General features: G+C 37.1%; 1 protein-coding gene across 1 annotated transcript in view; it reads right to left on the reverse strand.

Annotated features, from left to right (window-relative positions):
- The window catches only part of cacnb4a (calcium channel, voltage-dependent, beta 4a subunit), a 31,323-nt gene that overhangs the window by 9,940 nt on the left and 3,798 nt on the right, over positions 1–17,585 (reverse strand). Inside the window, exons 2-4 of the mRNA XM_051906559.1 lie at positions 4,850–4,966; positions 4,096–4,218; positions 3,858–3,985 (exon numbers count right to left, since the gene is read on the reverse strand). Of these exons, the coding sequence (XP_051762519.1) occupies positions 3,858–3,985; positions 4,096–4,218; positions 4,850–4,966 (368 nt within the window). The remainder of the gene's footprint in view (positions 1–3,857; positions 3,986–4,095; positions 4,219–4,849; positions 4,967–17,585) is intronic.

Consider the following 17,585-nt stretch of genomic DNA (forward strand, 5'->3'; position numbering starts at 1 on the left):
TTCCGAAGATGAACGAAGGTCTTACAGGTGTGGAACGACATGAGGGTGAGTAATAAATGACATTATTTTCATTTTTGGGTGAACTAACCCTTTAACAATGTGCAGTAAACAGTAAAACAACTGCGCTACAAACAAGTGTGTTTATTAGTATGTTAATAAATTAAAATAATTTGAAAACAAATTTCAGTTTACAACATCTAGCAGCATAATGAATTGTTATTTAGCAGCTAAATAACAATTGGAGACTGCTGACAATGAAAAGCCTCACACATTTAAGTTTAAAATGGCCAGAGCCTGCTCTTTATGCTAAAAATAAGGTGGAAAGATCATTTTAAAAAATTAATAATTTCCGTGTTTATAGTCTTTGCGTGTGTTTGAAGCCTGAATAAGGTCTGTTATAGTAGAATTGGCCCAAAAAAACTAGGGTTCTAGAAATGCAGTCCTAAAACTGTGTGGGCGTGGCCTTAAAGAAAGTGTAAACCTGTAGGGGAGAGCTCATTTTAGCTACTTTATAGAAACGTTTGTGCAAATGTATGTTTTGGTTTTATCAGTCCTTTTTATTGTATTTACTGATGTTGGTTTATCTCTTGTTCTTAATTGTGATGAAGACAAGCCCACCAGCTCGCCTTCGAGGAGGAAATATGAGTCTGTGAGGGGATGTAAAAAAAAAAATAATAATAATAAAAAATGATGGCTCACTCGCAGAAGCACTTTTGTGCAAAGTGTAATTTATTTACAGTGCCAAAAAGTTAGTACACAGTGAAGAATATATACAAGTGCCCACAAAAAGTGCTCTCCCTTTCATATGCAGAACACTCATTAAGAATATGCATCACTGTTTCTAATTCTCCACATGTGTCACACTCTCTCGATTCATGCTTACCTATTTTAAACAGACTATAGTTTAATGCTGTATGTCCAATTCTCAGTCTTGAAATAATGACATCTTTCTTCCTATTTCCATATCTTTTTCTCTCATTTCCAACATACTCCTGAATCTGGAAAAGATGTCTTCCTTTAGACCCACTATTCCATAACTTTTGCCATTTCTTACTTACTTCAAATGATATCACTCTCTTGAATTTAGCTTTACTTAAAGCTAACTTAGTTTCTATTTGTGGATGATTTAATGCTTTCTTTGCTAGCAAGTCTACTTCTTCGTTTCCATCCACACCCACATGCGCAGGTACCCAGAGGAAATTTACCCCTATCCTTAACTGCCTTATTCTAAACAAACTTTGTAAAACTTCAAATACTAAGTCTTGCCTAGCTTCAGAGTTACCACTAAGTAGACTAGTGAGCGCAGCCACTGAATCACTACATATCACAGTTCTTTCTGGTTGAACTTCTTCGATCCACTGTAGAGCTAGTATGATAGCTAATGATTCAGTAGTAAAAACTGACACATGATCTGATAATCTTTTTGCAATTTTTATTTTAAAAACAGGAATATATACTGCTGCTGCTATTCTTACAGACTCTGGTTCCTTAGACCCATTTGTAAATACCTGTAATACAGTTTAATACTCTTGTATTATATACTGTTGAACTACTAATTCAGTTGGTATGTTCATCTCTGGTTTTTTCATTATTTTGTGAATTTGTAAATCTATTAATGGCATAGCTAACAACCAAGAGGGAATTGCTGGTATAGCAACCGAAGAAGCAATTTCATGGTCTTTCAACTTCAAGCTGTTCATCTCCTTCCTTACTACCCAACCAAAGCTTGTTATTTCTTTGTATTCATATTCTCAACAATCTTTCAGAAGTACTCTAACTGGATGGTTTTCCAGATGTCCCTTTACACCATACCAGTACCTTAATCTCAACTGGAACCTATGCTATTCTAGAGGCAATTCTCCCATTTCAACTTGTAATGAAGCTACCGGAGAAGATCTAAATGCACCACAGCAAATTCACAAAGCTTGATTTTGTATTACCTCTATCTTTTTAATTAATGTTTTGTTCGCAGAACTGTATACTACACTACCATAATCATTGTTTGACCTAATTACAGCACAATAAATTCTTTTCAATGACTGACATCTTGCCCCCCACTCAGCTCCTGACAAGCACCTTAACACATTAATTCCTTTTTTGCATTTTTCTATCAATTTCTGAATATGTATTCTAAAATTTAATTTAGAGTCCATCCACATACCCAAAAATCTTACTATATTAACTTGTTCCAGCTGATAACTATACATTTTGACATTCAAGCTTTTTCGAAAAACATATTACTTGTATTTTTGCCACAGAAAAATGAAAACCCCAATTATTCGCTCAATTTTCCACCTCATTAACTGCTTTTTGCATTTTATTTTGTAAAATAAAATAAAATGTAAATAGTAATGTAAATAAGGAACTACAGTATTTGATCACTATTTTAGAAACACTTTGTTATGGAAAGAACAGCAATGAAGTATACTGTAAATGCCTTTGTCCTTCAAACACTTTATCTGAGAGAGTGGTGAGGTATGACTACAGCGTGACTCAACACTGCTGATCACTGCTGTTGAGAGAGAACGCAGTATCTCATTCAAAGGGTTTGTGTGTCATTTTATTCAGTAAACACCTACAACAATGAGTATATGAAAGGACATTGCACCAATTCCAAAATTAGTTGTCCCATGAATAAATACCCATCTTGTGTTCTAAATAGAACAGTGCTGCAACGAACAATGAGGTACAAGGGCATTTGTAATCATCTTGAAATCTGGCTTTTGGAATTTTACCAGCTGTGAAAATCTACTGCATTGTAAGGCTTTTTGATAAATAATGCCCACTAATTATTTAAATTATTCACCACCAATTGTCTGTCAGTATTATATGGAAAAGGCAAAAACATAGTGTAAGTGTGGAGCATGGCTACTGTAGCAGATTGAGCTAGAGGGTGTTTAGCCAGTGTGTGACAATGGCTAAAGCATTACATGGGAAAAGTCATCCAGCTTTGGTTACAGAAGTGACAAATATTTGCTGCATTTAGAAAGATTAAACAGGTCATGAACACATTAAATCAAATGGGGCATTGCGATGCTATACGCTACAATGGTCACTTCAATACCATACAGCAGTGCAGTGTTGCCAAGTCCGCTGTTTTCCCATGGAATTGGGCTACTTTTACACTGTTGCCGTGGGTTATTTTTCATGTCCGCGGGTTGAACCGACCCCAAATAACATGATATTTAGCCCCTGGAATGTGAATTTAACAAGGGGAACCAAAATGCCAAAATGCCAAAATGCGGATTTTACCCCCCTGAACGTGATTTTACCCCCCCTTTTTACCAGGAGACCACTCTGAAATGTGATTGGGCTAGTTTTGGGCTAGTTTTGAGTATCAATTGGGTGGGTTTTGTTGTGAAAACCTGGCAACCCTGCAGCAGTGGTTCCCAAACTGGGGTACGCGTACCCCTGGGGGTACGTGAGATGACAGAGGCGGTACACAAACAAAATGCTGAGTTTTACCATTCATTCAATTCTTCCCTACCTTAAAATAACATTAAAACCGAGCATGTATTTCTAACAGGCACAATGCCGTAAATACGTGGAATCCAACCAAAATATCACACCTTTTGCGGTCAAAACTGACTGCATCCATTTCCACATAAGCTTAAGCAACGTGCATATGGCCATACAGCATCATAATGCACACTTTCAGAAAGACAAATGTAGATAATGAGCTGTTTGTGATGTTTGAGTTGGGGGAGGCATGATTCGCGAAAGGGGCGTTTGAACAAGGTTGTTTAAAAATGTGCTCTATTTTTATAATTTCCGCTAGGTGCCAATAATGTTGCAGAAACTACTTCACATACTTCACCTTAAAGGTTACGTGTAACTCTCATATTCTCCAGTCTTACCCGTGGAAGCGGCCCCTTTTTTGCTCCTGCTGTAAGCGAATGTTCTCCAGTTTTAAGGGACTGGGGATGAAACCGATATCACAACCTTCCTTCACAAGTCGCCCAATCCACCAGTCATTGTTGTACTTCTGTGGAAATACAGAGAAGACAAAGGAATGCATTTAAAAAGCATTTATAAATTTTCTACAATATGTGTAGATAGCTAGACAGGCTCTCATTAAATACATGTCTTCTTCACCTCCTTGATGTGAAGGAAGTCTTTTGCATCAAAGGAAATGGCAGTGCCAGCGACAGGGACATCCTCATCGAGGGCACCACAGTAGCTGACATTTGTCCTCACAGCGAAGGCCACTGCTTTGGCCTGAGATGATATAAAGCGCATAATGATGAATGGCATAAGCATTGCTGTTTTAATTACAAAAAATTTGGCTCTAAAGCGACCAGATAACAGAAACTAAATACATCAGAAAACTTTTTAAAGAGGACCTATTATACTCTTTTACAAAGTTTTAATTTTGTTTTTAGAGTCTACTAGAATAGGTCTCTTAATGCTTGAATGTTCAAAAAATACATTATTTTTTCACATATTTAACATTGTTGCAGCACCTCTCTGTTGCAGCACAACCGTGAGTTTCAACACACAACTAACGCAACTCAACCAGGCATCGCCCCTTTTTTTGGGTGGGAATTATTTAAATGAGGGATATTGTGACGTGAAAGTTCCCGGACGAAAACTTAAGACTACAATTGAGGTGTCTCAGGGAGATCAGAAACAGAGCTTACTGATATAGAGAATAACTCCCTTTGGAGTGGACTTTGTGCTTTGTAACTTTGCAGACCATTTTCATACCCAAACAGCAATATTACACACTAAAGAAAGCAGAAAATGTAAAAAAGGCATAACAGGACTCCTTTAACAATTCGGTATGTCAAAATTAAAAAAAAAAAAAAAAAGGCATAAATACAGGTAGCTCTGGTTAAGACAGTCTGACCTTTGCCCTTTCCAGCTGAACGGCGGCCTGCTGTTCTTTCTCCTGCCTGCCGCCCTGCTCTTCGTCCAGAGAGACATCTGAGTCAGACGGTCTGCTAGTGTAGGAATCAGCGGAACCCTGCACACACATGTGAATAAATATCAATCCCACAAATCCACCCTTTAAAAAGACTTATGTAAAACAATGCCAAAAATCCTAAAACATATCAAGATGGTTTACAGTGGGTGTGTGCTACACCAAACAAAGGAAGTGTGGGAGGAATAGCATTTACTTTACTCTTGCTTGTCAATACTGACACACATTTGAATTATGCACACAATATTATTATTATTTAATCTAAAAAGATTTAGCCTGTATTAAAATGTTTTTTTTTTTTTTTTAAATAACTCTTCATTGCAGTGCATCAAGCTAGAGTTTTACTAATCTCTTATGATTACAGGTTGGAAAAAGGTTATGTAAACCCTAACAGCACAAATAACCTTAAAATAGAAGCAGCAGTAATAATGAAATGGCACATTATCAAGGAGAATGTGGTAAGCATGAATGGCTTTATGGGATAGGAAAGGAGTTTAAATAATGGGTAAGATAAAAGGGTAAGATAAATGAGCAATTAGTTACGTATCATTGCTATATTTCTTCCACCACAAAAATAAAAAACAGACCTTTTGATTATTAAAAATATAGTACTGTAATTATCATACAGTAATGTTCAAAGGTTTGGGATCAGTAAGATTTTTTTAAAAGAAATCAATACTTTTATTCAGCAAGGACACATAAAATTGATCAAAAGTGACAGCAAAGACATTTATTACATGAATTCCACAAAAATGCTTTCAATAATACGACTCAAAGAATGAAATCAGCATATTACAACAATTTCAAATGATTTCAACAGTTATTTTAAATTTTAATAATATTTCACAGCATTACTTTTATTGTATTTTTGATCAAGTAAATGCAGCCTTGGTGAACATATACAATTATACAACAGAAAAAGTACAATTCCCAGAATGTATTCTGAGGAACCTGAAATCATGAATAACTAGTTAAATTCCTTTTAGACGCTTCATACATTATCACAAATAGGCGACAAGGCAGATGTGACACTTATGAAATCAAGTCCTGTAAGAGTGCAGTAAACAGGTCTGATGCAGACTTCACAGTGTTTGTAAAGCTGAGAAATGTATTCGACTGAACATGTGCAGGTGTTGATGCACAGACTGATGATCTCTTGAATATCTTTATTTCTTCAGCTAAACAGCAATGAGAATAAATGGAGAGCAAATCTGCTTCTTCTCAGAAGTTCCTCCTGAGAAGAAATTATCTTGGTGATCTTAAAAATATTTAGATTTACAAAAATATGCAAGTCTTCAATCAACGTCAGGAAGTCAAACATTTCTCATCAAATTCTTCCAAGAACAAATCATCTTGCTATGAGCTATGATATCCGCATTAATTTATAGTACTTACTAATTACTTGTGTCTATTTTTATTTATCCAAGAGAATTACTTCATCATAGCTGAACTTACACAATATAAACAGTCTTTTATTTTCCTTAAACAGCAGGAAACTACTGACAAACTGATATAAGAAAAGATGGACCTTCAGAAGGAATATCTTAGATATAAGCCACACATTAAGTGAGATGAAGTATGGAGGAGTCTGTCAAAAACAGAATGGCACTTTACTGAGAGACGCACTGAATGTAAAAGCAACATGTGCTTTGATCTCCTAATCAAAAGACTGTGCTCAAAGCCAAAAGATGCCTTGAAGGTTCATTAACCATGTAGTTGTGTCCCATAAGAACACATCATCTAATCCTATAATCCACTAGTATTCTCTTTATCACTGCAATAGTCATCCAGCATCTAATACAGCCCTTCTTTTACTCCACCAGACATTAAGGGAATGTTATACTCTATCTACAGAATCTGTGACATGTGGGTCGATTACTTATTACAGAAAATAATCTGTAAAGAATTACAATGCATATAGAGTCAATGAGTTAAGGACAAATTCTAAGTTCCCGAAGCCCACCTAAATGATATTCCATCTCAGATCCCCCTAAAAATAAGCAATTAACTCTGTTACCACCACCATTAAAATCCCTAATCTCATTTCATGCTTGTTGAAAACAGAAATCTGGGTAATATATCTGATTTTACTCTGAATACCTTGACAAGTCGTTGAAAAACATTGAAGTTTATTTCATTATCTATTATTATATCCTTTGTATACAATACATGCATCCATATTGTTGTTTCCATTGTATTTTATGCTCCAGTCAAAATATTAAATCCTTTAAAAAGGACAATAATAATGAAGGTGGTATTACTTAATGTGCCATATTATCTTACAACATATTACATAAAAGTTCTTACAGCTGTCAGGATCAATAACATCAGTGTATCCCCTGATGCAGTTTGACAGATGATGTCTATGTCTATCTTTTCTGTGTTGGTTTGGGTTGCTGTGTCATCCTTTTGGCTGAAGAAGTCTGATATTGTTAACATCACAAGAGCTGTAAAATACACACTGTCCATTGCTTATTAGTAATGAATACCAACCTGAAACAGTCAAGGCTCAGTAAAAGAGGAAAAATTATGGACTTGGTTTCTTTGACGTAGAAAAAGACAGAAATCTTCAAAACGTTGTCAAAATTACATTCAGGGTTTTTCCTGGGTGAGTTTTTGGTAGTGGCAGACGAACACGGTCATCCACACACACAGAGTAAAAATGTACCCTACCCATGTGAATAAATCCAAATGCAAAGAAACAGTTTGTAAAATTAACTTATCCTATTTATTTGTGAAATAAAATATCACTGTTAGGACAGATCATAAAACAAATGTGCTTAGAACTATTTCATATTTAAAAATTTGTAAATTCAAATGTAATAAGTCACAGAGTGACCGATTTGAAAACAACAAAGTAACATTACACATTACATAGAAAAAGTGGCAGGTGTATTATTTTGCATTTAGCCTGCACTTCAAGACTTAATGCACAGATCATTTGACATACAGTATCAGATTGTTTTGTTCCATCCATCACCATGATTATCCCTGTCTATCAGATCCAATCACGCATTTAAATACGGTTGTCAATCCAGAAACTTTGCAATGTGTAGTTAGCAGCATGAAAAGTATATATTATATACAGAAAGCGAGCAAAGTTTGTAGTCAATTACACGCGAGGTACACAAAGCTCTTGCGAAAACTCCCGTTATAATCAATGAAGCTGTGCAATGAATCTCTTATTGACATCGTGTTCATAATTTGTTGGTTATAAATGAAATGATTTGTGAGCATGCATTTTGAGTGGTGTTGAGCGGATTATGATGACAAACTTAAATACATCTGATTGGCCATTGCGTTCACACGCTCTGTGGGTACCGGTACTGCAGAATGGCGGGAATCGTCACATTAAATAATCAAATAAATCTTTGGCGGGACAAAGATCCATTTTGGCAGCCGGCAAAATATTTTCAATGCTGGAAAAACCCTGAAATTTCAACTAGAAATATGACAATAATAATATCAAACTTTATGGAAAATCATATGTATGTATATATATATATATATATATATATTAGTGAATTCAGGATGATTGGGACACATATTGCCATAGAGATGAATTGGAAAAAAGTGTCCCAATCAACCTGAATTCACCCTATATGGGTGTGTGTTAAATTATAAATATTTAAAATATATTAAAGATGATAGTTAAAGATGCTTGGTTGTACTTAAAAATAAAATAAAGAAAATTAATCTGTTGCAAAGAACCTTAAACAAAGATAAAGGGCTGAAAGAAGAAGAAAGACTAGACATACGGGAGATTTTTGAAGCCCAGATGCCAACACACAAGCACACAAACACACACACATTCCAGCAGAATTGCCTCATCAGAGAGAAACTGATTCTATTCATGGTACCTCTCAAAAGTAAATGGATACATCCACTGAATCTATCTAACTCTGTGATCTCATGTTCATAGTTACTCACTTTTGTGCCATGACAGATGTCTTTACAGCTGCGGGGGATGACAGAAGCAGACAAAAGGTGCGAAAGATTTCATTCTTTTGTTTTAAGTAGCTTAGCAACTAAGGAAGCAACTGTATGATGACTGGAAACCCTGCTGAAAAGACCAGCTTTAACCAAATCAGAACTGGTCTTGGTCTAGCTGGTGGACCAACACATCCATCACTATCTACAGATCTTATGTCTGGTCTCACACATCACTGACACACTGAAATCTTGAACCTCACAACCCTGGCTGCACATTACCCTCACAATTGGCCAACACACTAGATCATGGACCACCATGGCCAGAAAAGTCATGTGACCAGTGTTACATAAGCCAATGTGCACTGAAGCGAGTCAAGTGACAGGCGCTGCATTTGCTCTTGATGACATCAAAGCCCCTGTGATTCATCCTCACTGCACCTTGTACCATCTTCTCATTCTCCAGCATGCATTAGGACAACTGGACCATCAAACTGTGCAGTTTAATACTGCAACACAAACAGTCTGAATCTTTAAACTGAGCTGATGCCCAATGACTTTTAAAAACACATTTTTTTTTTTAGTCCAAGTCCATCACAAGTAGTACTGTTTTATCTAGTTCAGTGGATCTCAACTGGTGGGTCACAAGGGTCTGATCTGATGGTGTCAGGGGGGAAAAAAAAACTAGGGCTGCCATCGACTAAAGATTTTTCTAGTCGACTAGTAGTCGTTCATTTAAGCAATTTATGTGATTTATGTGATTAAAGTCGACGTCGACTAGTCGACGATGACGTCAATAATGAACAAATAAGGGGCTGTTCACACAGAACGCGCTTTTCCATTCCAATACGCTACTTTTCCATTGTTTTTCTATGTAAAAACGCGCTACAGACAGGCATGTATGTCCGTTGCGCTCATGTCTTGCGTCTTTTGCAGTGTCTCGCGCATGATATGGCATGCTAAAAACGCGGCGCTCAAGTTCAAATCAGTTCAACTTTTTTTTTTTTTTTTTTTTTAGAAAAAACGCATCTCGAGATCTTGCGTATTTTCCCCGATTCCACTGCCCGCATCTTGCGTCTTTGAAAGCAAAAATGCGTTCTGTGTGAACTAGCCCTAAGTCTGAACCTCGAGCAGAGTTTGCCTTGTGCACAGCCATGGCATATGATATGACGCTGCCCACAAATATTTCTCCTACACAACAGCTTATTTTTATAAGTTCTTTTGGTCGATATATTTCTCACAGATTTCTACTCGTTCTAAATTAGATACAGATAACCTAGCACAGTAATGATTACACTTATATGAATGCATAGTGAGAGAGTGAGTGTGTGAATTAATTCTACCGGACAGCTTCTCTCTAGTGAAGCTGTGGGTTTTAGTTACTAAGAAATATATGCTAGAACTTTTCAGTTTCAAAGATATTTTATTGATAAATCACAGAACAGTGTTGACAATACATTTCTGCTACTACTGAATGATTCTGTGAGCACGCGCGCCATTTGCGCGCTACTGTCTATATGTGTGTGCGTAATGTAACAGCGCAGTTTAGAATGCCGATTAACTTACATGTACAATAAGCTGTTTAAAACAAGCATTCATCTGATCAATATTGAGAATTCAGATGGTATAATCACACATATCTTGTGGCGCGCTATTGGAGTATGCATTTATTTGTCAGTAACTGTTGGATATGGAGCGTAAATGTGGACTTTATCCTGCTGCGCCCTCTATAGGCTATGACCAGCGACTAGTCGACGTCATGCTTAAAGCGTCACGGCAGAGCATTAAAGTCGACTAGTCGATTAGTCGGTGCAACCCCTTACATGTATTAATAAGCCATATAAATCATAATAATGTATAATACATAGCCTAATCGGCACAAGCACATGCATAAAGCTTGTCACAGTGTTCCAGCAAAAGTAATGATTATGAATGTGTAACAAAAAAACATTTGTTTTCCACTTAAATTGGTTGACCATCACTTGACATTTCAAGCTTTCTATAGATGTATTTCTCATGTCTGTGAGGCAAGTATAGACAGAGTTTTGGTTTATTTTTTTGACGCGCTCAAGTTCACAGAGACCGAGATGGCAGAAAGCACATCCTGTTTGTTTTCTTTAGTTTACAAAGTCACAATGTTTTCTTGATATTGTGTGTTTACACAAACAAAAGTAGACCCTAGTTTTGAATGATATATTACACTTATCTGTATGACCAAAAACGACAGAGCATTTTAATTTGATTCTTCTGTTATCAGGAAAAAATGCAAGTGATCGCACTGGTGCCTCCATGTCTTGCAGTAAGCGTGCTATATTTTAGCTTCTACACTCCACACTAAATTTTTGGTTGACTAAGCCTCTTCTAGTCGACTAACGATTAGTCGAACATTAGGGTCAGCCCTAAAAAAAAAACAATGACAAATAAAAAATAATAGAATCCATCTAATCATATAAACATGCAGCTAAAATAACGAAAAGTAAGGTGTTTAAATAAAAGTATTAGTCAGCTGTCCTTGAGATTGGGTGAGCATGCAGGATCTGACAGAGCTGGCTAGCAGATGAAAATCAATCCAAACCAAAATGCAAGCATTTACAGAATCTGCAGTCAGGCAATCACTTCACTTTGGAACACATTACACCCCGTTGCCAGCTGGTTTGCTTGCTCTATGCTGCCGACTCAGCGATACTGATGGTTGGATGGAGAGAGATGGCAGGGTGCGGGATGTAAACATTTCCTTAGCAGATGATAGCACAGTTCCTCTTTTACAGGCTGCCAGTAGCACACTTAAACCTAAGGTCAAATATTTCAAACATCTTCAAGCAAATAACAGTTATACCCTATAGATTACTTTTATTATAATTATCAGTTTTTAAAGTATTGAAATATTTTGAATTTTTTTAAGTATTGAAATAATATATACGGTCTGACTCCTCTTCCTTAAACTGCAGTGTTCTGGCAAGGTCCGTTCTCTCGATCAGACTGCAATTCCATTTTGTGCTACTAGCACAGAAATTACAGACTTAAAAGTAGTGTATGCAATGTTTTTCATAAACATTTTTTGTTATACTGGTTGAAACTGTCTTCACGTCCTAATAGCAATCAATAATAGATATCTAAATATTATAAAATGCACATATATCTTCTGTGAAAGTCTCAGGACCAAAAAGTGTCCGTCCAATCACTGCATTCGAACTGAATGCAATGATTGGACGGACACTTTTTGGTGTATTTTTATATTTTTTTTAAAATAATCCTACTTGTCTGTTAACCTATGTATTTGCATACCTCCACACACCCTGCTCGTGCAGTCATCACACGTCATCATCACGTTCCATAAGGCAATGCAGTTGTAGATTGTTGTTTGTAGACGTGTGATAGTCACTGAGCGCAGGAAACATACAGCAGCAGCCAACTTTAATATTTCCTCCTGAACCAAAACAACAAGCTTATGTTGCATTCATGGCATGCTGTAATTAACATAATTAAGAGGTGGCAACCCATCTACTCGGAGCGGTTCACATCCTTACACTCATTTATGCATTTCTATGCCAACACTATCAACACCGAAGTGAATCTGCAGCAGTCAGGTGATACAAGTCAGCGCTTTACGTTCATTATTATTGTTATGTTATGTGCTTTGAGACATGAGGTAATTTAACGCCCTCTATTATGATGCTTTGCAGACTCTGCTCTAGCTGTCCGCATTCATTTTGAAGGAGGCGTGGCTTTGGAGAGCGCTCTGAAAGGAGCGGGTGGAATCTTATGTTAAAGCTAGCTTGCTATTGCTAGGCTCTCTGAAATTGCCTACCCTACATTCAAGCACAAAAATGTGAGTTTTAAAGATGCTTGATGATGCTTAAGAGGATCATAAATACATCTCAAAATCCTGAAGGCATGATTCAGTCCACTGTCCTGTTCAATTCAATCCCATAAGAGAGCTTTCCTTAAACAACTTGGACTCTCAAGTAAATTTTACTTTATTTGTGTTATTTAATTTAAAATATTCAGTACATTTACATGCACTTTATAAGTAAAAATGTAGTCCTAAAAACACATTTTAATATATATTTTAAAAATAATAATTAATCTTCTTAAAATATCATGTACAAGCTTTAGACTGATTAAAACGGTAGTCTGGTTTTTGGGAAGTTGGACTGAAGGTCTTCTTCATAAAGCATTTGTATACAATACAATAATCAGACTACAGTTTGCCTTGGCATTGCAAACTTGCTCCAAAAGACAGACAGGTAATGCCTGCTTCCGAAAGCTTGAAAATGCTGCCTTCGGAGGACACATTTCAAGGTAGGAAGGCATCAAGGCACGTCTGAATTCAATGTTAGTTTCACTTCCTGTATCCTGAGATACCTTCATCTGATCAATTTTTGAAGGCAGCATAGATGTCACTGCCTTTGATATCCCACAATCCTGTGCTTTCCATTCTGTGACAGATGAACTAAAATATAAAGATTGCATCTGAATGTTGCGGTTGGTGGTCAGTTTGTGTGTAAATGTACGTTTTTGACCAACGTTTTCCACTTCTGAAATACTTTCTAGTGAGAAATTACAATTGACGATTGTAGTTATTAAATATTCACTTAAATATTCACTTTCCACCAAAGCTCGCTTTATTTTGCCTTAGCTCTTTTAAACCATTATGCTGCCTCAGAAGTCTGTCTGAAATTTACAAAATACCTTCGTGCGCAAACGCTGCCTACAAAGTCATTGCCTGGTAAGGCAGCGAGGCAACAAGTCAGCTGCCTACGTTTTTTGGACATAGCCGAAGACTGTAGCTCAGAGGTGCCCAATCCTGTTCCTGGAGATCTACCGACCTGCAGTTCAGATCCAACCCTGATCCAACACACCTGTCTGCTCCTGAAGATCTTAATTAGCAGGTTCAGTTGTGTTTGATCAGGGTTGGAGCTGAACTTTGCAGAAAGGTAGATCTCCAGGAATAAGACTGGGCACCTCTGCTGTAGCTCAATCTCTTTTGTAGTCCACTGCAACAGCCTCAGACCTACAAGGCAAAAAAATCATCTCAAAATACAAATTCTATAATTATACATCCATAACAATAAATATATGCTAATAATGCTGAAAATGTATTCTGATCTCCAACTTGGTACATCAGAATGAAACTAATCAGTCTCTTTAAAAGAAGCTATTTCGAATACACATGCTTGAGGGACAGATGAAAACATCTTCATATGAGTCCAGAGACACATTAGAATTTCTAACTCAAGCGCTCGGTCTAGCATGAATGCCCACGGAAATTATGTCTGTGCCTCAGCTATCAAAACCTACTTAGCATCAAGACAGTTTTATAAATGATCCAGCTGATATTTATTTATTACCACATAGCGAAATCTATTAACCTGTGCTTCCAACAGCTGAGGGAGCCATGAATGGTCCGCAAGTAAAAAGAAAAAGATTCTAATGTACTGCATAAAATAAATTCAAATATTCATACTTTCCCTGATGCAAATATTTAAAGGGACTGTTTTTCTAATTTGCCCCTAAGAAAATATTTTCCCCCCACCATTTTTGCATCGTGGTTTCAACAGATAGTCCCTTCAGACTGTGGAGAGGGTTTTGAGTTCTGCAAGTTAATGTTTACTTTGTACTCTTTCTTATAACAAAACATCAAAGAAAATTCTTTATGATATGAAGATGACCCCTTTAAACATAATTGCACCTTTCCTTATAAATATAACCACAATTTTTTTTTAAAATATTTAGATTGTGTATGTGTGCACACACACTTATACAATATAAATTTGTTTTTAAATGTTGTGTATATATTAGAATTAGTATATATTTAAATATTAGAATTTTATTTACTGTATTTAAGAATCCTTTTCAAGGATTTACTTAAGAATTTCTTTTTTTAAGGATGATTTGAGCTAACGTCTGGGGACAATTTTGTCCCCAAACCACAGTACAGATAAGCAAACCCACACACACAAACGGTGGCTGAACCACATGCAGCATTCATGTACTCTGCCTCAGTACGTACACCATTATCTAACCACGTCAAGTGTGTGGGCTTGGGTTTGTCAAGCCACACGTTCTGCTTATCTTCAGAGATTGCACGCCATGAACATTTGTCTGTGATGCCAGTGGGTCTGAGAGCATTTGGGGCCCTCAAAGCCCACTATGATGTTTGATCCTTGCACTGCATTTCTTTAAAAACAAAAGCAATCGGTCAGTGAAAAGCATCCTCCAGTGAGCAGATATGAATGTGAATCATGAGGGCTGAGGACCAATGCAGGCAAGCGCAGTGGGTAATTACAGATAAATCTCTCCACAACACAGCATGAGATCACTACCATTTAGGGCCACATCTGATGAAAGCAAATACTTAACCATAAAAAGAAATGATGAAAGCTTTGTGTCTCATAGTAAGCCTTGAAAGGTACTTCTCGTATCTGGCTAAACTGATCTTTAAATCAGTGGCTCTCAACTGATGGGTTGCAGCCCAAAAGTGGAATCGAGTCACTGTACACTGAACTCATACGTTCATTGTTCAGTCCAGTTTGTGAACTGTTTGTGAACACTTGCAGAACCAGACATTACTAGTTCTAGAATCAAAGTACTCCTGATTTTTGTCTCATTTTGAGTAGAGGTCGACCGATTGATCAGCCGGCCGATATATTGGGCCGATTTTTAGCATTTTTTAATTAATCGGCATCGGCCGATTGCGCTGCAAATTAGGACGATTATTAGGTAGGCACGATTGCCATTCCACTGGCATAAAGGACCAGTTATACTTCATTTTCCACGTTCCGCTGCATCTCGCGCACAGTTGAGCATGCAAGCCTTTCAAAGTATACTCCTTTGTCTGTGAGCGCGGAACTGCTGTTTTGAAGCTCTCAAGTCACTCACACATGCCCTGTTGTACACGCGGATCGTCCTGCACACGGACGGGGTGTGCAAGCCTTTAACCAGCTGTAGTTTATTCTACAGGTAGGCGCGGGTACCAGAACCTGGTAACGAGCCCAGCGGCTAAATTATTATACAAGCCTGCGTTGAATAGATAAACTCTGACGTTATCAATTCTGTTTCTATATGTTACTGGAGAATTTCTCTCCCTCTGAGGCTGCGTGTGAGACGGAGCAACTCACACTCTGCAGCCGTGCCTTATTGACACACAGCTTCAACTAACGATGGCAGGGGAAAACAGACCGTTTTGAAAGAGTAATTACGTTGTAGCCTACTAGAATTGATGCCGACCATGTTTATCATAAGTGCAACAAGTCATTTGCATGTGAAAGTAGAAACGTGCAATTCAGACAAAACTTCTGGCTAAAATGTGCATATTAACTTTCCTCATTAAATGTGTCTGTGGGTCTGACACATAGCCTCCACGACGTCATCGCTCGTGGCCAGTGCACTCTTATGCAGTTATAAGCAGCAGGCTGTGTAAAATGGGTGAACTCTTATTTTTGTTATCACTTAGATTATGGCTATTTGACTTACAGTATAGAAGCATGCTTCAGAATAGTTTTGAGAAGGTGCTTAAAAAGTTGAGCCATGTATTAGTATTACTATGAGCTAGGCTACTACTAAGTTAATTTGACAGTCTAGATTTTTGATTACCTGTTTTGTGTATTTAATATTTAAAGTATAAATTATTTTTAGCGCACTGATTGGAGAGGCTTGTGTTGTAGGGATGCACCGATACCGATACAGCTCGTGTACTTGTACTCCTACTCGTAAAAATACCCCCGATACCAAAGACCGATACCTCACGTGGCGTAACTGACAGAATTTTCCGTGCACAGAGACACCGGCGGCAGCAGCAGAAACAGTGTCAGGCTCAGGTGTGTGGAAATACTTCAAATTAATGATGACAACACACACGATTATCGATATCGATTAGTGAAGGCGGGATATGCGGAATCGCGCTGAATGACACAGACCAGAAGCGCTCACTCTCTCGCGTGCGAGCTCTCTCTCTTTCTTGCGCGCGATCCCAGTTCTCTCAGACAGCACGCGATCAGTTCTCCTCGCGCCTGAATGGTCAAATGCACACATAGTTGTCAAAATGTCCATCGTGTGGAGTATCTCACATAAATACAGTCGGTTATGGCTTAAGTCGACGTAAACATTTGGGTGAAAACAGGATTTGTGTCAGTATCCATGGATTCGGTCTTAAAGGGACCGTAGCCTATATTTGTCATTAATGTTAATAAAACAACAAAAGATGTTAAATAAATGTATACATGGTAAATAAACCTACTGTATCTGAAAAACAAGTTTATTTAATTTGTATCTCTATAGTATTTGTTGTATTGTTTGTAATTTGTTTGTAAATTTCTTTTTATAACAACAATTATATATATTGGTAATTATGCCCTTTGAAGGTTATTGGACACTGAAATTTTTGTTCTTTAAGTTTGTGACAAGCGCATAAAAATTATTACTTTTTTCATTAGAGTAATAATAAAGAAGCTGTCCTACATTCATTAGTCTCACTGTGTTGTGCTTGGAAAACTGCAACATCAATTAAAAAAAAATAAAATAAATAAAAAGAGAGAGAGAGAGAGAGAAATTAATAAATGTATAGGCATCGGTATGGGCGAGTACCAGAAAAAAAAGTATCAGTACTCGTACTCGGTCCTTAAAAAATGGTATCGTTGCATCCCTATTGTGTTGTTCAATAAATGTTTAATTTAAGCAATTTTCTGTATAACTTATTATTACTTAACTGTTAGATTTTATGAGATGAAGG

Source organism: Ctenopharyngodon idella, chromosome 9, assembly GCF_019924925.1.
Source record: "Ctenopharyngodon idella isolate HZGC_01 chromosome 9, HZGC01, whole genome shotgun sequence".
Classification (NCBI taxonomy): Eukaryota; Metazoa; Chordata; class Actinopteri; order Cypriniformes; family Xenocyprididae; genus Ctenopharyngodon; species Ctenopharyngodon idella.